The following is a 24,254-nucleotide window of genomic DNA, read 5'->3' as shown; positions in this document are numbered from 1 at the left end:
GTCTGTGAGGAGTGGCAGTTCATGCAGACAGACTGGGTAGTCCTTTCTGTACAGCGCATTCATAGACCAGAATATTTTTGCCAGTGTAATTTGGAAGATGTGAATGAATGACAGTGACATTGATAATTAATACCATAAAACAATGAGGGGAGAGAGATGAGGAAGCTGTTGTGAAACTGATTCTTGGACTCCTGCCGAATTCATTAACCTGTCTGGCGGGGAATGTGGGAGAATTCCGCCCAGTCTCTCTCTCTCCCTATCTGTCTCCCTTGATATTTTGTAAATTTTGACTAAATCCTTTCTTAACCGTCCAAATTCCAGGAATAGAATCCTAGTTTGTGTAGTTTCGCTTCATAATTTAATCCTTAGGCTCCAGGTGTAATTCTAGTGAATCAATGCTGCATTCTCTGCAAGGTTCATGGGTGGAATTTTCCCGGGATTTGTTAGAGTCAGACTTTGACTGAACCGGCAATTCTCTCTCCAGATTCACAGCCGGGTTTTCAGACCGGACTTTCAGCCGCTCTGACAAAATGAAATCCGGGGGGGATGTGGTTAATGCTGCCAGTCTGGCGGGGCCTGACAGAGCTATCTCCACAGAGATCAGGGCGCCCCACTCAGCACTGGTTAAACTCCCCCCACGGATACGCAGCAGTGTCACAGGCACTCGCCCCCGTCACAGGCCAGTCTTCCCCCACACCAACCCACGCATTAGGGGAACCCCACCCAATGGGTTACCTCAGAGGACCAATCCCTGGTACAGGCTGGCAATTCCAGGTTGGCAGTGGCAGGGGGCAGTGTCAACCTGTACTGGGGCAGTGCCAACCTGTGCCAGGGCAATGCCAACCTGCCTGGGGGACAATGCCAACCTGTGCCAGGGGCAGTGCCAACCTGTGCTGGGGCAGTGCCAACCTGTCCGGCGGCAGTGCTGACCTGTTCCAGGTCTGTGCCAACCTATGCCGGATCAGTGCTGACCTGTGCTCGGGGCATTGCAGGAGTATTGCTAGGGTACTTCCCTTTCTCTCCAGGAGCTGAACTTGGCGCTCACAGCGGAATCCCCTCAACTGAATCCTGTTCTTCTGAAGCTGTTGTCAACCTCATTGACGAGCTGTGAATATTCAGTCGGGGGAAGGGGGAGTCATGTGATGGGGAGGCCTGTTGATCATGTTCAAATTTATTAAAATCCATTTCACTGAGGTTGTGGCCGTCTGTGGGCAGGAACCTCATCATGTCACTGGTGAGGGGTGGGGGAAATCGGGAAATGAGATCTTGCCGGTCAGAACCTTGTTTCCTGACTCTGCTGGGATTTTGCGTCCACATCGTCGTTTACTCTTGTGGTGAACACGGGCGGAAAATCGCCCCCATCCGAAGGTGTTGAACTCCGAGCTGCTCACAGTGATCCCGTGTCTAACAATCTGATCACACCTGTACTCTGTTTTTCAGTGTTTAACTCCGGCCCTTTTGCAGTAATTCACCAACTCAGTGCAGTTAATCATCACAAAATAATATTAAATCTGTTATTTACAACCACTGACACAAGCCCCAGAGTGCGCAGTAGATGGCAGTACCGTTCCAATCAATATCCAGCACCAATTTCAGTACATCTCAATTCAGCTGTTGCAAATCTATCCATCGACAGCATTTCATTAAATGTGGTAGCGGGGAGCAACACTCAAACACTACTCGATTCTGACATGAACCTAACAGATTGTGGCTAAAAAAAGCTACTTCTGCCAAAGTGATTTTGTTTTTGACTATTATATAAAAACTGGCAAAATGAATTAAAGATAAATGAAGGGAAAATGGAGCTGCCTTCGAGTGATAGAGGCGCAGACAGAGCGCCTTAACATTGAGAAATAGATCATTGGTTATTGAAAAATCATTATGTGCAAAATTGCAATGAGAATCCAAATAAAACAAATAATCAGAATTCTGAACATAGTTATAGAATATCATCAAAGTACCAAATAATTGAAGAATTGCACAATTCTGAACCTTTAAACATACAAATAATTCCAGTATGTTACAAAATGCAGGTCTCCTTAATTTGCAGAGTAAAAATGAAAGGTCTGCTACTCTCTGCTTTTCATTGAGGCACAATTCACATTCTCACAGCGTCACAGGCTTCTTCACAGCCAGTGTATTATTTTTGAGACACCATCATTTTTGTACAGAGGAGAGACATGGCAGCTGATTTCTCCAGGAATCTCCCACACAAAGCACTGAGATAAAAGACCAGTTAATCTCGGCTAATATTTTCACTAAGACACTGGGCGAATGTTCTGCTTTTCCTAGAATGGTGCGGTGTTATCAAAGACTTTCACAAGAGGAAAGGGGTTGATATTAAGCATCTGATGTGAACCTTCAAATCACGGGCTGTCGCTGTGCCGTACATTTCCTGTTTTTAAAGTTTGCGATTATTATTCTGTAGAAATGTGTTTTTTTTTTAATGTTTGAGTAAGTGTCAGTTAAGCTGTCAGGGAATGCTCTCAGTGAAAGTCTGGTACTTGTCACATGAAGATATAAAAAGCGACTCACCCCAGTACTGTTCTTTGTATCTGATTCAAAGCGACACTGATAGAGATGGGGCTGCCTGCGGGTCCAGCCAGCAACACGGGAGGGGAACCTAACGATGGAGCTTCTAATTGGAAACATGCTTCAAACTTAGATTCGGGACAGATAGCAATCCTGCACTTGGCATCGATCAGCACACTGAGATCTGGCCTCCGCTTTTTCTTTCTACTTGCTGCCTCAGCAGCTGTCAAGACTCATTGAAATGTATAGCAGAGAAGGAGACCATTTGGCCCATTTTGTGCCTGTGCTAGCCCTAAAAAGAGCGATCCAGCTCAATCTTACTTCCCAACCCTTGTCCTGTTGGCTCGTAACTTGCACCCTTCAAATGCAGCGTTTTAAAAATGTGATGAGAGTTGTAGCTTCCCTTTCAGGCAGTGAGTTCCAGACTCCCACCAGCCTCTGGGTGAAGAGGACTACCTACTCCCCCCTAATCCTCCCATTTATTACTTTACTCAAGGTTTGTGACAATTTATTTTTAAACTTCTTCAAAAGAGAAAAACATCTTAAAGCATTCCTGCTTGAAACCTGTGTCCTGGTAAACAGCCCAGTGTGGCACTGACGACGGCAGTGTCCCACCCTCATGGGCTCCAGGTCACACTGATATTTGTAAGGGTTGTTGCCTGTGGAGGTTGGGAGTGAGTATCAGGACCTGCTGGATAAACAAATCCCACAGCCATCCCACTTCACAAGAATAAATCTCTCCGAGGTACAGCTAGCTACCTCCTGACTCTCTGGCCGGTATTTTATGACCTTGTCTGCCCGAGGCCAATGGGGAATGCCATTCTGCGAGCCTCGCCCACCCTGATTCTGGCGCGGGCAAGGCGATAAAATTCCAGCCTCTGAATTGGTTTATTGTTGGAGTTCTATTCCACTATTGGCTGAGAGGAGGTGTTGACTGTGGGAAGGTGGAAGACAGATTTTGCCGAGGCACAGAGTTGTTACGGCTCAGAAGGAGGCCATTTGGCCCATCATGTCTGCACTAACCCTCCAAACGAGCATCTGTGTTGGGGGAGGTGCTCGGTTTAAAAGCTAACTCCTTATGTTTGAGTGAGATCACAAAGTATTCACAGCCTGGAAACAGGTCATTGGGTCGAACAAGTTCATTCCAGTGTTAGTGCTCCACATAAGCCCCCTCCCACCCGTTTCATTTTATCCCATCAGTGTAACATAAAATCATAAGCAATTGGGGCTTAAATCGGCCATCTTGGTCTTCAAACCCAACGCATCCACTCAGTCAGACCACAACTGACCTTTGTCCTCAGCTCTTTCCCGCCCTCTCCCCTTAGTGCCCAGAGTGAGGCATTTCTCTGAATGAACTCAGCAACTGAGCATCCACTGCTCCGTGGGCTGGAGAATTCCAAAGATAAAAGCAAAACACTGCGGATGTTGAAATCTGAAACAGAAACAGAAAATTCTGGAAAATCTCAGCAGGTCTGACAGCATCTGGAGAGAGAATAGAGCCAATGTTTCAAGTCTGGATGATCCTTCGTCAGAACTGGGCCAGAGCTCTGATGAAGGGTCATCCAGACTCAAAACATTTGCCGGAATTTTACCACCACGCCCATCCTGGGAGGGCACAGCTCAGAGAACGGAATTCTCGTTGGCCTCGGGCAGGATTTTACGAGCCTCGCCCGAGCGAGGTCGCAAAATACCGGCCATTATCTCTATTCTCTCTCCACAGATGTTGTCAGACCTGTTGAGATTTTTCAGCATTTTCTATTTTTGTGTTTGTTTCTGCTTCTGTTTTTGTTTAGAGAATTCCAAAGATTTACAACAGAGTGAAGAAATTTCTCCTCCTCTCAGATCTAAATGATTGCCCCTTTATCTGGCTAGTCACTGCTCCCTTGGGTATTTATCTAAGTTCAATAGTTAATCCTGACACAAAACATTTAGTCCAGTAAATTCAGGCCAACACATTTTTTGAAAAAAAGAAACACTTGCATTTATAAAGCACTTGGCATGACTGCCTCAAAGTGCTTTACAGCCAATGAGATTCTTTTGAGGTGTAGTCACTGTTGTAAAATCGGTCAGTTTGTGCACAGTAAGCTTCCACAAACAGCAATGTGATACTGAGCAGATAATCTGGTTTTGTGATGTCGATTGAGGGATAACTCCACTCCTCTTCTTGAAGTAGCACCATGGGATCTTTTACATCCAGCTGTGTGTGCAGGTGGGCCCTCAGTTTAACTCCGTCTTAAAGAGGATTCCTCTGAAGTTGCAGCACTCCCTCAGCACTGCGCTAGAGTGTGAACCTTGATTTTGTGCTCTGTTGGACTTTAAGGGGAGCCGATGGCCTAGTGGTATCCTCGCTAGATTATTAATCCAGAAACTCAGCTAATGTTCTGGGGACCAGGGTTCAAATAAAAATCCCACTATGGCAGATGGTGGAATTTGAATTCAATAAAAAATATCTGGAATTAAGAATCTACTGATGACAATGAAAATATTGCCGATTATCGGAAAAACTCATCTGGTTCACTAATGTCCTTTAGGGAAGGAAATCTGCAGTCCTTACCTGGTCTGGCCTACATGTGACTCCAGAGCCACAGCAATGTGGTTGACTCTCAACTGCCCTCTGGCAACAAGGGATGGGCAATAAATGCTGGCCAGCCAGCGACACGCATGTCCCATGAATAAATTTTAAAAATCATGTCTATTCCTTAGTTAAAAAGAATAATATATTCACCTCATCTGTTCTATTTCTATTTTTCAGAGAAGGAGATTGGTGGGAGGCTCGATCATTGACAACTGGGAAAACGGGATATGTCCCCAGTAATTATGTGGCTCCAGTCGACTCCATCCAAGCAGAGGAGTACGTTACTAAATCATGTTCTGACATTTTATGGAATGATCACAACAGATGGCAATAAATGTTTACAACTTTTTAATGTGGTTTGCACAGCCATTTGAACTTTGTCTTCTACTTAATTTCTGCCTCTTTAGCTGATAATGGAAGTGCTTCCCATCATATACTTGCCATTAACAATCGCTTGCAGGACAATAAATTCTTGGTAACCCTAGCATGAGGAGGATTTAACATTATTATTTTTTTTCCTATTTATATCCTTCATGCAGATGGTACTTTGGAAAGATGGGCCGGAAAGATGCAGAGAGAATGTTGCTGTGTCCGGGGAACCCGCGGGGAACCTTCCTGATTCGAGAAAGTGAAACCACCAAAGGTAAGCCAATCCCCTCACCAGGACAGAGGAGTTCCACCACCCAGCACCATCTACATTTAGAAGGACTTCCAAACTCGAGACTGCAACACAGACACCTGGCTCAAAGTCAAATTACTGCCAAATCTGAGATTAGAATCGAAACTGCTCGAACTGTTCAGCTGGCCTCCGCACAGAGAGAGAGAGAGAGTGAAACAGAGGGTGGGATTTACTGGTCCTGCCAAAGTCAGTGGACTTTTGGCTGCCCCGCTGCATCCACCACAGTGAGGTCCCGGCCAGAGGTCCAGATCAATGACCCTTCAGCAGCTCTGATGAAAGGTCATCAGTCTGAAATGTTAACTCAGTTTCTCTCTCCAAGAATGCTGACTGACCTGCCGAGTGTTCCAGCATTTTCTATTTTTATTTCAACGCTACTGAGTTCACCTTCTAACTGTATATTTGCATTGCATTTACCAAACCAAAGCTGTTATTATACAGATCCTTTAAAATGGTAAAACATCCTTAAGACAAGTCTGTGAGTGATATGAAGTAATATTTGATACTGAACCTGGTAACAAGGCAATGTTAGGGCAAATGACATACAAACATATGAATTAAGAGCAGGAGTCGGCCGCACAGCCCCTCGAGCATGTTCTGCATTCAATAAAATCATGGCTGATCTGATTGTAATGTCAACTTCACATTCCTGCCGACCCCCTTTGGCTCCCTTGTTAATCAAGAATCTATCTCGCTCTGCCTGAAAAATATTCAAAGACTCTGCTTCCACTGCCTTTTGAGAAAGAGAATTCCAAAGACACAAACCCTCTGAGAGAAAATAATTATCCTCATCTCTTTCTCAAATGTACAACCCTTATTTTTAAACAGTAACCCCTAGCTCCAGATAATCCAACAAGAGGAAACATCCTCTCCACATCCACTCTGTCAAGGTCCCTCAGGATCTTAAAGGTTTTAGAATACAGAAAAGTACATCTCAGGAACAGGCCCTTCAGCCCTCTAAGACTGTGCCGATCGTGATGCCCTAACTAAGCTAAAAAAAAACCTTTTGCCCTTACCCTCTGTACCCACTATTCTCTTCCTATTCATGTACCCATCCAGATGCCCCTGAAATGTTGCTAATGTGCCTGCTTCCACCACCTCCTCTGGCAGCGCGTTCCAGGCACCCACCACTCTCTGCGTGAAAAACTTCCTCCGCACATCTCCCTTAAACTCTCCCCCTCTCACCTTGAACCTGTGCCCCCTTGTGATTGACACTCGTATTCTGGGAAAAAGCCTCTGACTATCCACCCTGTCTATGCCTCTCATAATTTTGTAGACCTCTATCAGGTCTCCCCTCAGCCTCCGTCTTTCCAGTGAAAACAATCCTAGTTTATTCAACCTCTCCTCATAGCCAACACCCTCGAGACCAGGCAACATCCTGATGAACCTTTTTGCATTCTCTCCAAAGGTTCCATGTCCTTCTGGTAATGTGGTGACCAGAACTGCACGTAATACTCCAAATGCGGCCTAACCAAGGTTTTATATAACTGCAACATGATTTCCCAACTCTTGTACTCAATGCCCCGGCTGATGAAGGCAAGCATGCCATATGCCTTTTTAATCACCTTGGCCACTTGTGTTGCCACTTTTAGGGAAATGTGGACCCGCACGCCCAGATCCCTCTGTATGTTAATGTTCCTAAGGGTTCTGCCATTTACAGTATAATTCACACCTAAATTTGATCCTCCAAAATGCATCACCTCACATTTGCCCGGATTTAAACTCCATCTGCCATTTCTGTTCCCAAGTCTCCAATCTATCTCTATCCTGTTGTATCCTCTGACAATCCCCGGCACCGTCAGAAACTACCAATCTTCATGTCATCCGCAAATTTGCTGATCAGTCCACCCACATTTTCCTCCAGATCATTTATATATACTACAAACAACAGAGGTCCCAGCACTGATCCCTGTGGAACACTACTAGCTACAGATCTCCATTCTGGAAAACACCCTTCCACAGCTACTCTCTGTCTTCTATGACCAAGCCAGTTCTGTATCCATCTAGCCAACCTACCCGAATCCCATGTAAGTTTAGTTTTTCTACCAGTCTGCCATGTGGGACCTTGTCAAATGCCTTACTAAAGTCCATATAAACTACATCTACTGTTCTTCCCTCATCAAATATGTTTGTCACCTCTTCAAAAAACTGGTGTTTTTTACTCTGGGACTGGACCTAAATGCATTCTAACAATGAGGTGAAAATATCCTTCCAATGGCCTGGCATCAGATGGAATTAAGTCATTTCATTCCGATTCCTAATGGGCATACGTCAACAGTGCAAAACTGCACCTTTGGGATATTTGGAACATTTTCCTGTGTTCAGGGTGCTATACAAATGCAGGTTGTTGCTCCAGTCTACGGGAGCGATTTTGAGCCTGCACTCTCTGTCTGCGGGAATGACAATGTGCGCTCAAAATCCGGCGAAGGTGATTTGTGCCGCTGAGTTTCCGAGTTCCGATCTTACCAGCCTTTCACCAGTGGAGGAATGCGAAACTTGCGAACCACAGGAAGCTCATTTTAATACATTAGCATGTCATTGGCGAGCACTCTCCCGGGACTTCCACCCCGCCCCCCCCCCCCCCCCCCCCCTCACCTCCCACCTCCCACCCCCCACCCCCTGTCTGATATTCAGCTGCACTATTTACAACAGATTAACCCAGACATGAACCTATAATGTGGGTCTTCTCAGGGTCGTAAAGATGAGTATAGCCCCCGGGGGAGAGGGACATGGCCAGGCAGTGGCCTGGCAATGCCCCCTATCACTGCCCCTTGGCACAAATTGGCACAATGTCCATGCCAATCTGGCAGTGCCAACCTGTGCCGAGGAGCGGGCCCCAGTGGGAGCCTCGTGGTGGTGGAGGGGGGGGGGGGGGTTCATTTAGATGTAGTGGTGGCCAAGAGCAGGTGGAGGGCTGGGGATGCTGGCCGTTTGCGGGGTGTGGGTGGTAATGATTGTGGGGGCCGGGTGAGGCAAAGGAGCTGATGATTTGGTGGAGGGGGGAGAAGAGGCCAATGATCTGGGGAGGGAAGTCCCTGAGACCCCCTTGGTGGGGGAGGAGGGAAATCCTGTGATTGGGCCTCAGAGCAGCCGGGCTTTGCTGGTGTGTTGAGGCCCCCCCACCCCCGTATGACAGCGTGAAACACGCCCTTTTATTATTTTTTGGCAAGAGTGTGGTAAGATCTGGAGAGAAACGCGGCCAATTTACTTGCCGAAAACAAGACTCTGCCGTTTTTTGGTGGGGTTTTGTCCTCATTTGAGTAATAATTAGTGATCTCAAAGCGAGGATAGTGAAAAACTGGGTATTAGCGAGACTGTTTAAGGGAATTTAAAGGGAACTCTCTCCAGCTGACCCTGTCGTATTTGGAGCTGGAGTTAGAGAGTGTTTCCCCTGGGATGGCCACCCCACAACGTAATGCAGTTGGGACCGAACGCTGTGGACTGGGGAGGGGTGAGGGTGGGAAGCCTGCCTCACATGAGATTGTTTTAGCCTGGTGTATAAACTGCCCCTGGACAGGAATCATTAATGGAGATTGGACGGGTCAACAGTTCCCATACTGAATCTTTCCTGTCACTCACACAGCTCCAATGGTTTAATTGAATTCTGTAATGAAAGACTGATGTCACTGTGAGAATATCATCCACTGTCGCTCACTGAGATGGAGCAGTGGTAATTTATAATGGTTCCATGCATAGAGACTTACTTACAGCTGATTCCCCTGTGTGCCTAGGTGCCTACTCCTTATCCATCCGGGATTGGGATGAGGCAAAAGGAGACCATGTGAAACATTATAAGATTCGGAAACTGGATAATGGTGGGTATTATATCACGACAAGAGCCCAGTTTGAAACTGTACAGCAGCTGGTCCATCATTACACAGGTATGTGCAAAGCATGAATGAGATCATTGCAAAAATACAGCAGCATTCGAAAAGGGCCGGTGATTATTACTAAAAATAAGCTGGCATAATTCATCAGACCAGCATGTAGGACTGGATTTTCACCCAGTCAGGATGACGAGCCGATCAAAATGGCAGGTGGGACCCGATTCCCGGATTCTCCACCCCATTCCCAGGCTTTCTGATTTTTGGCAATGCTTTTAATGGTCCTTGTCAGACAACCCCACATCTGGCACTCCCGACCTGGCGAGCTCTCTTGCCGAAATAGGCATGTCCTACTCATCCGCAATTTTCATGGGATTGGACCAGATTTGTTGGGCCCTGCCTCGGTTTTCTGTCTCCAAACTTTTCACGTGTTGGCTTCCATCCCCGGCAACGAAAATCCCACCTTTGTGGGCCCTTGTTCCCGAGCTAGCAGGCCACGCCAGGAATTTACCCAACTCCCGTTACCTGCCTCGAGGGTGAAAGTTCAGGCCTCGCTAAATTACTGAGGAATGGTCTCTATATAAGCTAAACTGAAATATAATTATTAATTAACCATAAAACATTAAATAAAATTAGTTTTAGACCCAAAAACACATTGAACAATATTTTTCCACCTATTTTAAATTTACATTTGTAACTTTGTTTACGTGTTGTTAATATATCTGCGATATATCTGTAATATATTTGTAATTATATATCTGTGAGATTTGAGGCACTGAAAAGTCTGTGGCTGAATAATTAAGGAGTGCAATTAAATTACATCCTGATATTAAGAGTTGAGCTGGGTAAGTTTGGCCAATAAACTGCCTAATTTTGGAGAGTTAATGTGTTTGTATTGTGATTGAATATTCGTGTTAGCTTCTTAAGTATTTCCTGTCTAAAGAAAATTTGGCGGTCAATTTTCTGCTTCGCATGATCTTGTGCTTCCGCGAGTTCTGAGTAAACAGCATTTGGCTAAATGTTAAGTGTTAAATACACCTGCTTCAGCTGTTCAGAGAGTGCTTTATACTTTATTCTGAGATTGAAGGTATATTTTCCTGCTCCAACACCTGGGACTAATGTATCAAGGGTTAGAATTGTAGAATCATAGAACCCTACAGTGCAGAAGGTGGCCATTCGGCCCATCGAGTCTGCACCGAACACAGTCCCACCCAGGCCCTATCCCCATATCCCCATGCATTTACCCGAGCTAATCCCCCTGACACTAAGAGGCAATTTAGCATGGCCAATCCACCTAACCTGCATATCTTTGGACTGTGGGAGGAAAGCAGAGCACCCCGGAGGAAACCCACGCAGACACGGGAAGAACGTGCAAACTCCACACAGACAGTGATCCAAGCTGTGAATCGAACCTGGGTCGCTGACGCTGTGAGGCAGCAGTGCTAACCCACTGTGCCACCGTGCTACATTGGGTTAGCGTATGGAGTACAGGAAATCAGGTCGGAGGGTGGTGGCGCGTGAGTAGGAGAGCCAGCCAAATTTATGTCCATTCATTGAAATGGAAGGAAGGACAATCAGGCTCCCCACTTGGACCACCATTGTTCCACACCAAACCTTACATCCAGTACGCCCAGGAGACCAATAGCCCCAGTGCCAGGTCCAGGGAAATATATCTTTGTGGACCTAATGTGTTGCATCTCCAATCTGGTCAAATATCTTAAAGTGGGTCCAAATTATATTTACAGCTCTTGTTATGTACTTTGAGTTTAATTCAATGCATTTCCACTTGATGGATTAGTCTGTAATATTTTCAAAAATGGGAATTAGTGGAACATCTGATAATATCTAACAATAAAGAAAATGGAATGTGTCCGCTAAAAATAATAATGTTAGAACCTTTAATTCAGCAAAAATGTGCAAGTCATATAATTCATTCCTTCCCCACTTGTGTTGGGTCATCCACAAAGTTAAAACCACTTTAATAAACAAAATATGAAATAAGGTGCGATATATGTAAACCAGATTTTAACCATATCTTGTAACCATCTAAAATCAAAACTCCCCTTGAGATAGTGAGACCCACATCAGCTCAAGCCAGTGAGTAATCTGCGCCCAAAGAGCAGAATGAAGATGGGTGTGGAATGATTGATGTCTTCTTGACTTATCCAATAACTGACAGCCTTCCACTTACTAACTCCTCGACAACACAGGTCCTCTTTCCAAACTCTCAGTAGCACACTAAGCAGAGTGCCGCATTGCTATGTCACCTACATTACAGTGTGAGATATTATTAGTGGAATTGCAGCATTGAGTGATCATGTAAAGACAGCATTGAGTCATTCTTAATGTACTCAACAGGAGGGAGAACATTGTGACATCCTGCTATTCTATCTGTCTTCTATCACTTACAGCTTCCACCAAATCAGTCATTAACTCCTCCATTGAAATAACAAAGAGTGAATTTGTATTTGTACACTCAGATTGGAAGCAATCATTTCGGGGTTGTGATGAATTAAAGCTGGTGTATGAATGGAATCTGACTTTATAGCATATTTAGTGAAGATGCACTGACATGATTCTCAAGTATTATAATGATTCCAAAGGCCATTTCGCTGCAATTTATTTCCAAACTGATAAAATGTTCTACTTTCAAATATTCATGTTAGCTTCTAAAAGCTGTTTAATGTGTGGATCATTTTGCTCTGTGGAAAGGTACAGTGCTGATATTTACACTGCCAGACTTACAGATCGCAGCTATTAATATAAGGGAGCAAACCTGAAGAAGATCTGGGGCGGCATTCTCTGGCCGTTTGCACCAGCCAGATTTTCTAGACCCACTGCAGTGACCAGAGATTTGGCTGAGTGCCAAATTCTCCATCGTCACTCGCAATGGCAGCGGGATGTGAGCGGCTGGAAAATTCCAGCCCTGATGCTTCTACAAAGATATTTTAATTACCATTTTCGCTGACTGCTCCTGCCTTCTTGAATGTCTGTCGGATGTTTATACATATTGATGGTAAACGTTTAAAACAGAATTGCATGTCAGTGTACCGATACAGATTCAGACACTGTGGCATTCTGCATGGAATTTTTAAAACAGGATTATTTTTGCTTATTGCCTTTGCGACTGTTCAGCTGACCTCAGTCTGTGTCTCTGCGTTGCTGCTATTGGGGTGGGTTGCTAGAGTCTCAAACGTTATAATCAGATTGAACCCAGATTAAACCATTCTGAAAAGGTTTAGAAAATTTACTAGAGTCAGTGAACCAGTTTTACTCTTCAATTAAAAAATAAGCTATGCTGAAGATTGTTGTGTGTAAACATTTGCCTCCTGACTTTCAGTTGTACGGGAGATATCAGGCAAAACATTTCCCCATTGAGAAATTGAGAACATGTTCATTAATTATCCTGTTCTCCGACCAATTGTGCAGTTTACTTGATTTAAAATATTACTGAGATTTGTTGAATCTTTGGATTGGTAGAAGATGTACATTAGACAACATTAAACCCAAGGCTATTTAAAATTTCAAGTTAAATGTGACCATGAGTGCAATATAAGAGGTGGTTCCACTTGACAATAAAGATATATTTGGATGCGGTCAGAGGAAACATTTGTGGATACGAAGCCACATTCTGGGAGTTAAAAGGAATATTTTGGATCAAGGTCAGCCCTGGAAGAGGAAAAACTCATGATTCCCATCACATAAAAATTATTGATGGAGAGAAATGGAATCTTGAAATACAAAATGCAGAAATATTAACAAAGCACTCATTGTGTATCTCACAAATCCGTAACAAACGTATTAAAGTACATCAAGTCAATGGAAATAACACTCTACCCACACAACCCCCAGCACTAAAATAATTATGTTCAATTAGCTAACGACTGAGGAAGAATGTCCCTCTATATTAGAGAACATTGTATGAATACAGATGTAACATAATTACAAAAATATCTTCATACAATGTGATCAGTATCGCTGTATTTAAAGCTTCAATTTTTCTGAATTCTGTTGGAAAAATGGACAATAGTTTATAGGACTTTGAACAATCCGTGAGAGGAGATGATGACTTGTCTGCAGTTTGCCATTCTTCAGCTGACCACTTTGTATTCCTCAGAAGTGTAATGATGGCAGGCGGGAAGGCAAGGATGTTAAAAGGGACATATATTTCATTCAAGTTTTCTGCAAAGTGTAATTACTTGTAAAGCCTACAAATTCTAAAATGTGATCAATTTCAGTGGGTTAACCGGCAGTAAAATCCTGAGTCGTGCCCTCATAATTCTTGCTGTGATGGCGAGACATTAAGAAAGGACTGGACATTCAGTAGCTGCCCCTTTAATACCATCACCTGTATATTTACACTGGGCAGGCTAATGCTTGCCCTTAATTCACTTGGTGGAACCTGGTAGTCACTGTTCTAAATCAAGTTAAAATTTTTGGGATTTAAACCATCTTAACAATTGCAAGACATCAGAGTAATTCTAGGTAAAACATTGCGAGATTGATTACAAAGAAGGCAGCATTATCTTTTCTACTTTGGTGAAGCCATGTCATTGTGCATTGCTGGAACTGTTACTGTGTTTGGTGTCGGTTGCTGGTGTCTCACCATTAACTCTCTTGTCTGCTTTTCTTGCTTTTCTCTCCTGCGCACCTGGCGTGTCCTGGTCACAGAACGAGCTGCGGGCCTGTGCTGTCGTTTGGTGGTGCCGTGTCACAAAGGAATGCCGAAGTTGGCAGACCTTTCGGTCAAAACCAAAGATGTGTGGGAAATACCTCGGGAGTCCTTGCAGTTGATCAAGAAGCTTGGCAATGGGCAGTTTGGGGAAGTGTGGATGGGTAGGAACTGTCACGGCAGAGTTGGGACTTGCAGCAATATGCAGTGACATATAGTACCCTAAATGGGCATTTATAATTGGATTTCATGTCGGTAACACAAGAGATGTGACTTACGTGGAAGTATTGGTTATCTTATGGAAATAACATATTATTCTCCTGAAATTGAATAAAACTGTCGATTTAAGTATTTGGAACCGCAGAGGTGATTCGGCCTTTGATAGGATAACACAAATTAAAGCAGAGAAGGAGATAATTCCAGCCAATCGTTTGTGGTGACATAACTCCTTAATTTGGATTTATCTACTCTAAATCCATTTCCCTGCCCAATGTGCCACATCCTTTTTTATTATCTTTTCTCAAATATTTATCCAACTCCCATTTTAAAAAAAAGACTGTCCCCCGATTTGACAACCATCTGTGGTCACCCATGTTGGGGGAGGCTGTGACATGGTGATAATGTTACTGGACTGGTAATCCAGGCTAATGGGCTCGGCACATAGGTTCAAATATCACCATGGCAACCGGCGGAATTTGAATTCAATTAATAAAAACCTGGAATTGAAAAGCTGGTCTCACTTATGGTGGCTACGATAAACCATTGTCGATTGTTGTAAACCCATCTGGTTCACCAACGTCCTTTTGGGAAAAGAAATCTGCCACCCTTAACTGGTCTGGCCTACAAGTGACTCCAGACCCACAGAAATGTGCTTGATTCTTAAAAGCGCTGCAAAATGGCCCATTGGCCTGGTCTTCTGATGAAGCTCGTTTATTATATCTTTTCTGGTATATAATCCTCCAAATGGAAGCTCTGAAATTCATAATATTTAGGGTGAATTCATGGCCCTTCCAAGTTCCTGAGAAGTGTTTTATTCATTTGATTGCTTTGCCTCACCACAGTGAAGCCAGTCCCCTGTACGATCTTTAACATGAGGCCTGAAGATGAAACTCCTGCTTATACACAGATGGTTCCTTTTAGTCTCAAACCCATTATCACTTGCAAACTGGCTCACACTTCCACTGGAGTGAGTAAATCAAGAATAATCTGTTAACCAAAAGATGCCAATGGCAGCTGCATCGTTGCAAGTCCTGTAGGTATTAATGCATGTGAACCTGTTTATATCATCCCTCCATTGCATCCGTTCCCTACAGATCATACTGACGGTTTGTGCCGTGTGTTAACCAAGGCCTGTCCGGGTGAGACACCACAGACTCTGGGATTGGGTAAAGATGCGTGGGAGATAAATCGGCAATCCCTGGCTTTGAACAAAAAGCTTGGTCAGGGATGTTTTGGAGATGTACATATGGGTAAGGTGAAGAATCATTTTCCTGCTATTTTCTTTAAACAAAGACCCAGGAAGTGGTCAGAGTTTCCAAGCAGCAGTCGGTGATACAGTTCATAGGTCACAACCAGATATTGTTGCCAAACCGTCAGTAATCGTTCACATTAACCTGTTAAACATTTCTTGCCTGCTATTTCCATCATTTTGTTAACATTGACCTTTGTATCATAAACCATGGGATTAATCCTCTCCTACGTCAGGTAGTTAGTTGTATGTAGATGTACATACATTCATCATATTCATCATCTACCTCTTATTAGACTTAACTAACCTTCCATTTACACCAGAGTTTTGAAGCTATATTTTGGTCCAAAATACAGTAACTTAAAATAGCCAAAGCATTAAATTAAATCCTTAATTTATAAAGTCACAAGGAGCAGACAGTATGACATTTCCTTGAGCTAATAACCAAAGAGCCTGAGGCAATGTAAATATTTATAAAATCATAGAATCCCTCCTGTGCAAAGGGAGGCCATTCGGCCCATTGAGTCTGCATTGACTCTCTGAAAGAGCATCCCACTCGGGCCCTACCCTGTACATCCACGTACTTACCCCGCTAATTGCCCCAACCTACACATCTTGGGACGCTAAAGGGCAATTTAGCATGGCCAATCCATCTAACCCGCGCATCTTTGGACCGTGGGATGAAACCGGAGCCCCCGGAGGAAACCCACGCAGACACGAGAAAAACATGCAGACTCTGCACAGACAGTGACCCAAGGCCGGAATCGAACCCGGGTCTCTGGTGCTGTGAGGTGGCAGTGCTAACCACCGGGCCACCGTATTCTGAGATGATTCATCTTAACCAACAGAATGACATTTATTTAGATGCAAAAGGTTTGAGCATAACATATTTAACCTTTAAAACACTTAAATATAGAATAATTTTAGTTTGCTATGTTAAATGTTTGTTTCCCCCTAAATCGCTGATAAAAGGTAAACTTTAACTGCAACTTCACAAAACACAACCACGGTGGCATGGTGTTTACTACCTCACACCAGCACAGGGAGTGATTGGGGGGCATGTCTGTGGGGTGGGTGGGGGAGGGGGGTGGCAGGAGATCTCTGGGAGTTTGGGGGGCCTGCGCAGTGTAGCAGCCAGCCTCACCGGCGAGATTAGGCTCCTTCACCTCCCCCCCACCCCCCCCCCCCCCCCACCCTGCCCAGGGAGAGAGCAAGACAATGGAGGGATTTGAAAACATGAATGAGAATTTTGGAACTGTGCTTAACTGAGGGCGTGTGTAGACAATGAGCAGAGGGGCAATGGGCAAATAGGACCTGCTGCAAATTACATACAGACTGCAGAATCTTAGATGAGTCAATTTCATGTAGAGTGGAAGGTGGAGGCCTGTGAGGAGAACGTTATAATAGTGAACTCTCGAGATAACAAAGGCAAGCGTTGAGACATTCTAATAATAGCCACTCTACAGGAAGTTAAAACTGGCTGAGCTATGTGTTGCCAAGCTCTACTCTCTCTCTCTCTCTCTCTCCATCATTTCAGTGGAGACAGTGACCAGCTTCTTTTAAGCAGCATCCCATGTATCAACCCAGGGCTTCAATTAATTAGATTAGTGAAATCTAACTGAGTAAAATTGGACAACTTAAGGAGTATTTTCAGTAGGAGAGGGTTAATGCTTTTCCAGCTTCACATGCTAGTTGTAGATGCATGACAGATCATCCTTTCACATTAATGTTCTCACGCCTCACCATCATTTCACATTGTGTCTAACGTCAGCCGTTCCTTGTGGAGAATTTGCTTTAATCGGTGTTATTTCCACTGGCTGGCTTTAGGTACATGGAACGGCACCACGAAGGTTGCAGTGAAGACTCTGAAACCTGGCACCATGTCACCCGAGGCATTTCTTGAGGAAGCCCAAATAATGAAGAGACTCAGACATGATAAATTGGTTCAGCTGTATGCAGTGGTGTCTGAAGAACCCATCTATATTGTCACAGAATTCATGACTCAAGGTAAAGTCGCTTTTCTAACAGCCGAGTTTCTAATCTTTAATGTCATCATCTATTTAAAATATAACATTTGCAGGAAATGCTTCTTGAGATCTCTGTCCTCCCTAGCAGCATCTATAGCAGAGAACTCAAAGTTAGCATCTCACTTACATCTGATACTGTCTGGCTAGTGTATCTCTCAATGTGAATTATATGTCATATTTACTCTATGCAAGATGTGAGGCAGGTCACTCACCACAGCAGAAACATTCGGCTAGATTACAGGATAAGAATTCATCGATTTACTTAACTGATGTCTAGCAGTAAGAGCGAGGGGTGTAGCTGGTAATTGTCTGGTGTATTTTTGGTCATCCATATTATGTCAGAGACTGATGTTCTGAACATCATCTTGCTCAAGTGTTATTGTCAGTAAATCTCCAATATGCTTTTTCAAAGAGTGAAACTAAATAGGTATTTACCGATTGGCAAGTTCCCTTACAAAGAAAACAAAGTATAGTTCTGTTTTAATCGACCTTTTCACATGTTCTCTAAAGGCTGGAACAGTCAGACCTCCCGAATGGTCCCTTTTGTGCTTCTTACTGATGTCTTGGTTAACATTAGGTAACAGACCCAACACACATCAGTACCAAATTTACCCAGAGCCCCGGGTTCAAGTCAGATTGACTACAAATTGTCCCCTGGGCCAATGTCTCATCTAATTACATCAGCCATATAAATGGGGTATTTCTCTCACAAACATCAAATGTCATGTAATAATCATGTACAATGCACATGAGCTCAGTGTCAATAGTTACTCCATAGTACTGACTGGGATTTATCTTTGCTTGCTTATATTAGATGGAACTTTTTAGTAATTGAAATGCTTTCCTCAAAAATGTATTCCTCGTTGTGTTGAGTGGTTGCATGAATGAATTTTATTTAGACAGAATGCTAATCATCACAGAAACATCTTGGCCGGAACTTTCCGGCATACACGGCGTGCCGCTGCTGTCAGCGAGGACGGAGAATTTGGTGCTCAGCCAAATCCCCATTCACTGCAGCGGGACTGGAGAATCCCACCAGCGGGGATGGTTGGAAAATCCCGGCTCTTATACACTTGAATCACTACTCTATCGGGTCAATCTCAGTAAAAATTGCCAAGTTAAACCATGAAGCCAGGAAATGTGTTGTAGCGATTTGTAAAACACTGATTTTTACAGGGTTCATGTCTCTCAAGGCGCCGCCCAAGGATACTTTGAATATTGGAAAGTGTGGAAATTTATTTTGTAACTGCTCAGGCAGAGAGATATTGGATTTATCTTTTCAAATCCTGTGACCTTTGTCTTTAATTAGATTTACTTACAGCTTTCAAAAATTGTTGGATCAGTAGAAGCTTGATGTTTAGAGATGATTTCGAGCACCCTGTTCAGAGGAATAAGAGCGGAGAAACAGTCGACCTTCTGATCTGCAGCTTGGTGTGTTGAGTCTCTCTCTGTTCAAGTCAGGCTTTTAGGCCCGGAATTTCCACTGGCTTCACAGCATAAAATTCCCACCAAAAGCGAGTGAAGAGTTAAACTTTGCTGTAGATTTTCCATTCTTGTTTACAGTGGGTAAAAGGGAAGAGGACGGAGAGAGAGTATATTCCAGTAACACAGTACTGTGCCTCTAGTGATACTGTATTAGCTTTCTATCAAAGTAGATTAATATACCTGGCACTAGTGTGGGTGCACAGTTATCTGAGTCTGGTTTCAGTTTCAAAATCATTACGTTTATCTCATAATGTGAAAAATAATTTCAATTAATAATCAAGATGTAAGGCTATCAGAATATAAGAAACTTCAGAAGGCTAAGCAGAAGTAAGCCATAGGACCCATCAAGACTGCTCTGCCATTTATACATATAATATATACATGAGACAGAGAGAGAAAAAAGATGCAGGAAAAAAGGTTACCAGGATGTTGCTGGGGATGTGAGACTTCAGTGATGAGGAAAGGTTGGAAAAGTTAAGACCATAAGACATAGGAGCAGAATTAGGCCACTCGGCCCATTGAGTCTGCTCCGCCATTCAATCATGGCTGATATTTTTCTCATCCCCATTCTCCTGCCTTTTCCCCATAACCCCTGATCTGCTTATTAATCCAAAGATGTGCAGGTTAGGTGGATTGGCCATGATAAATTGCCTCTTAATGTCAGGGGGACTACCTAGGGTAAATGTATGGGTTTATGGGGATAGGGCCTGAGTGGGTTCGTGGTTGGTGCAGACGCGATGGGCCGAAAGGCCTCCTTCTGCACTGTAAGATTCTATGATCTATGATCGATAATCAGGAACCTATCTATCTCTGTCTTAAAGACCTGGCCTCCACAGCCTTCTGCAGCAAAGAGTTTCACAGATTCACCACTCTCTGGCTGAAGAAATTCCTCCTCATCCCTGTTTTAAAAGATCGTCCCTTTAGTCTGAGGTTGTGCCCTCTGGTTCTAGTTTTTCCTACTAGTGGAAACATCCTCTCCCCATCCACTCTATCCAGGTCTCGCAATATCCTGTAAGTTTCAATAAGATCCCCCTTCAACCTTCTAAACTCCAACGAGTACAGACCCAGAGTCCTCAACCATTCCTCATACGACAGGCTCTTCATTCCAGGGATCATTCTTGTGAACCTCCTCTGGACCCTTTCCAAGGCCAGCACATCCTTCCTTAGATATGGGGCCCAAAACTGCTCACAATACTCCAAATGGGGTCTGACCAGAGCCTTATACAGCCTCAGAAGTACATCCCTGCTCTTGTATTCTAGTACGAAGTCTCACAACACCAGGTTAAAGTCCAACAGGTTTATTTGGTAGCAAATACCATAAGCTTTCGGAGCACAGCTCCTTCGTCAGATGGAGTGGATATCTGTTCTCCAACAGTGCACAGACACAGAAATCAAGTTACAGAATACTAATTAGAATGCAAATCTCTACAGCCAGCCAGGTCTTAAAGGTACAGATAATGTGGGTGGACGGAGCATTAAACACAGATTAAAGAGATGTGTATTGTCTCCAGACAGAACAGCTAGTGAGATTCTGCAAGATCAGGGGGAAAGCTGTGGGGGTTACTGATAATGTGACATAAATCCAACATCCCGGTTTAGGCCGTCCTCATGTGTGCAGAACTTGGCTATCAGTTTCTGCTCAGCGACTCTGCGCTGTCGTGTGTCGTGAAGGCCGCCTTGGAGAACGCTTACCTGAAGATCCAAGGCTGAATGCCCGTGACTGCTGAAGTGCTCCCCCACAGGAAGAGAACAGTCTTGCCTGGTGATTGTCGAGCGGTGTTCATTCATCCGTTGTCGTAGCGTCTGCATGGTTTCCCCAATGTACCATGCCTCGGGACATCCTTTCCTGCAGCGTATCAGGTAGACAACGTTGGCCGAGTTGCAAGAGTAGGTACCGTGTACCTGGTGGATGGTGTTCTCACGTGTGATGATGGCATCTGTGTCGATGATCCGGCACGTCTTGCAGAGGTTGCTGTGGCAGGGTTGTGTGGTGTCATGGTCACTGTTCTCCTGAAGGCTGGGTAGTTTGCTGCGGACAATGGTCTGTTTGAGGTTGTGCGGTTGTTTGAAGGCAAGAAGTGGGGGTGTGGGGATGGCCTTGGCGAGATGTTCGTCTTCATCAATGACATGTTGAAGGCTCCGGAGGAGATGCCGTAGCTTCTCTGCTCCGGGGAAGTACTGGACGACGAAGGGTACTCTGTCCACTGTGTCCCGTGTTTGTCTTCTGAGGAGGTCGGTGCGGTTTTTCGCTGTGGCGCGTCGGAACTGTTGATCGATGAGTCGAGCGCCATATCCTGTTCTTATGAGGGCATCTTTCAGCGTCTGGAGGTGTCTGTTGCGATCCTCCTCATCCGAGCAGATCCTGTGTATTCGGAGGGCTTGTCCGTGGGGGATGGCTTCTTTTACGTGTTTAGGGTGGAAGCTGAAGAAGTGGAGCATCATGAGGTTATCCGTGGGCTTGCGGTACAGTGAGGTGCTGAGGTGACCGTCCTTAATGGAGATGCGTGTGTCCAAGAATGCAACCGATTCCGGAGAGTAGTCCATAGTGAGTCTGATGGTGGGATGGAACTTGTTGATGTCATCATAGAGTTGTTTCAGTGATTGTTCACCATGAGTCCAAAGGAAGAAAATGTCATCGATATATCTAGTGTATAGCATCGGTTGAAGGTCCTGTGCGGTGAAGAAGTCTTGTTCGAACCTGTGCATGAAGATGTTGGCATATTGAGGTGCGAATTTTGTCCCCATGGCTGTTCCGTGTGTCTGGATGAAGAACTGGTTGTTGAAGGTGAAGATATTGTGGTCCAGGATGAAGCGGATGAGTTGTAAAATTGCATCTGGAAACTGGCAGTTGACGGCATTGAGTACTGAGGCCGTTGCAGCAATGCCATCATCGTGGGGGATGCTGGTGTAGAGTGCCGAGACATCCATTGTGACGAGGAGTGCTCCTGGTTCAACTGCTCCATGTGTGTTGAGTTTCTGTAGGAAGTCCGTAGTGTCGTGACAAAAGCTGGGGGTTCTTTGTACAATGGGTTTCAAGATGCCCTCGACATAGCCGGAGAGGTTCTCGCACAGGGTTCCATTTCCTGAAACGATGGGACGGCTGGGTGCGTTTGCAGAAGGACTTGGACAGGTTAGCAAAGGTTAGCTCCACCCACATTATCTGTACCTTTAAGACCTGGCTGGCTGTAGAGATTTGCATTCTAATTAGTATTCTGTAACTTGATTTCTGTGTCTGTGCACTGTTGGAGAACAGATATCCGCTCCATCTGACGAAGGAGCTGTGCTCCGAAAGCTTATGGTATTTGCTACCAAATAAACCTGTTGGACTTTAACCTGGTGTTGTGAGATTTCTTACTGTGCTTACCCCTGTCCAACGCCGGCATCTCCACATCATGACTTGTATTCTAGCCCTCTCAACATAATGCTAACATTGCATTTGCTTTCCTAACTGCCGACTGAACCTGCACGTTAACCTTAAGAGAATCTTGAGCAATGACTCCCAAGTCCCTTTGTGCTTCTGATTTCCTAAGTATTTTCCCATTTAGAAAATAGTCTATGCTTCCATTCCTCCTTCCAAAGTGCATAACCTCACACTTTTCCAGATTGTATTCCATCTGCCACTTCTTTGTCCACTTTGCTAACCTGTCCAAGTCCTTCTGCAGCTCCCCTGCTTCCTCAATGTTACCTGTCCCTCTACATATCTTTGGATCATCTGCAAACTTCATAACAGTGCCTTCAGTTCCTTCCTCCAAATTAATATATATTGTGAAAAGTTGTGGTCCCAGCACCGACCCCTGAGGCACACCACTGGTCACCGATAAAGACTGTTGCCCTTGGAACAGTGGGCGGCACGGTGGCACAGTGATCAACACTGCTGCCTCACAGCGCTAGGAACCCGGGTTCAATTCCGGCCTCAGGTCACTGTCTATGTGGAGTTTGCACGTTCTCCCCGTGTCTGCGTGGGTTTCCTCCAGGGGCTCCGGTTTCCTCCCACAGTCCAAAGATGTGCAGGTTAGGTGGATTGGCCGTGCTAAATTGCCTCTTAGTGTCCCAGGGTGTGTAGGTTAGAGGGATTAGCGGGATAAATGCGTGGAGTTACGGGAATAGGATCTGGGTAGGACGCTCTGTTGGAGACTCGATGGGCCGAATGGCCACCTTCAGCACTATCGGGATTCTATGAAAACAGAGAAGGTTAAAAGTTGACCAAAGAGAAGCCTTCTGGCTGCTGAGTGGTTTTGACAAAGTAAATGGGAAAAAGCTATCGTTCCTGACGAGTGAGCCAACAGCCAACACTCAGAGATTCCAAATCACTGGGAAAAGATCTAAAATAATTTCTTTCTCTCAGGGTTGTTGGGATCCAGAACCTTGTACCTGGAAAGTTGATGAAAGCTGGTTGTATTGAATATTGAATGGTGGTTCAGTGGTGATGTCACTGGACTAGTAATCCAGAGACCCAGCTAATGATCTGTGAACGTGGGTTCAAATCCCGCACAGCAAGTGACGGAATCTGAATTCAGTCAATAAGATATTTACAATTGAAACCACGAGGGGAACTTTACCAAAAAATGGCAGAGTGTTGTTTCCGGGAAGAAAGCACTCTGCCAAAAATATCTTGGGGGCGGGGCTTCAACATGCACAAAACATGGCTGCATTGCACTGCACATCTTTAAAGGGCGCCCCAATCAGAACATGAATCAACCTCTCCCCAACCCTCCATGGGAGTCTCATTGGCTCTCCTCCCCATCCCCAATCAGAGTCGACGCTTCTCTGCCCCCACTGCCCCCCCCCAAAACATTGGCACCTTCCCCTCTCCCCTCCCCCGGCCTTACCCACACAGTTGGAGCCAGCAGCCCCCCAACCCACACCCCCCTCCATGCCCTCCTCCCACCCCCCCGCCCCCCCACCCAATAGCCATCACCGGCATCCCCAGTTCCTTCATCCGCTCCCAGCCACCACCACATATAAATGAATCCCCCCCCCTTCCTCCGCTATGAG

At 44.8% G+C, this 24,254-nt stretch overlaps 1 protein-coding gene across 14 annotated transcripts in view; it reads left to right on the top strand.

Annotated features, from left to right (window-relative positions):
* The window catches only part of LOC144509438 (proto-oncogene tyrosine-protein kinase Yrk-like), a 315,669-nt gene that overhangs the window by 272,159 nt on the left and 19,256 nt on the right, over positions 1 to 24,254 (top strand). For 7 of the 14 annotated variants that reach the window (XM_078238325.1, XM_078238319.1, XM_078238321.1 and 4 more), the window contains 5 exons: positions 5,285 to 5,383; positions 5,647 to 5,750; positions 9,515 to 9,664; positions 14,279 to 14,443; positions 17,575 to 17,754. In XM_078238325.1, the coding sequence (XP_078094451.1) occupies positions 5,285 to 5,383; positions 5,647 to 5,750; positions 9,515 to 9,664; positions 14,279 to 14,443; positions 17,575 to 17,754 (698 nt within the window). Of the gene's footprint in view, positions 1 to 5,284; positions 5,384 to 5,646; positions 5,751 to 9,514; positions 9,665 to 14,278; positions 14,453 to 15,592; positions 15,749 to 17,574; positions 17,755 to 24,254 lie in introns of all 14 variants that reach the window. The other 7 variants (XM_078238329.1, XM_078238330.1, XM_078238326.1 and 4 more) reach the window with 2 other exon arrangements.

This window comes from Mustelus asterias, chromosome 21, assembly GCF_964213995.1.
Source record: "Mustelus asterias chromosome 21, sMusAst1.hap1.1, whole genome shotgun sequence".
Lineage (NCBI taxonomy): Eukaryota > Metazoa > Chordata > Chondrichthyes > Carcharhiniformes > Triakidae > Mustelus > Mustelus asterias.
The sequence above is the reverse complement of the archived record's forward strand: the minus strand, read 5'-3'. Positions and strand labels throughout refer to the sequence as shown.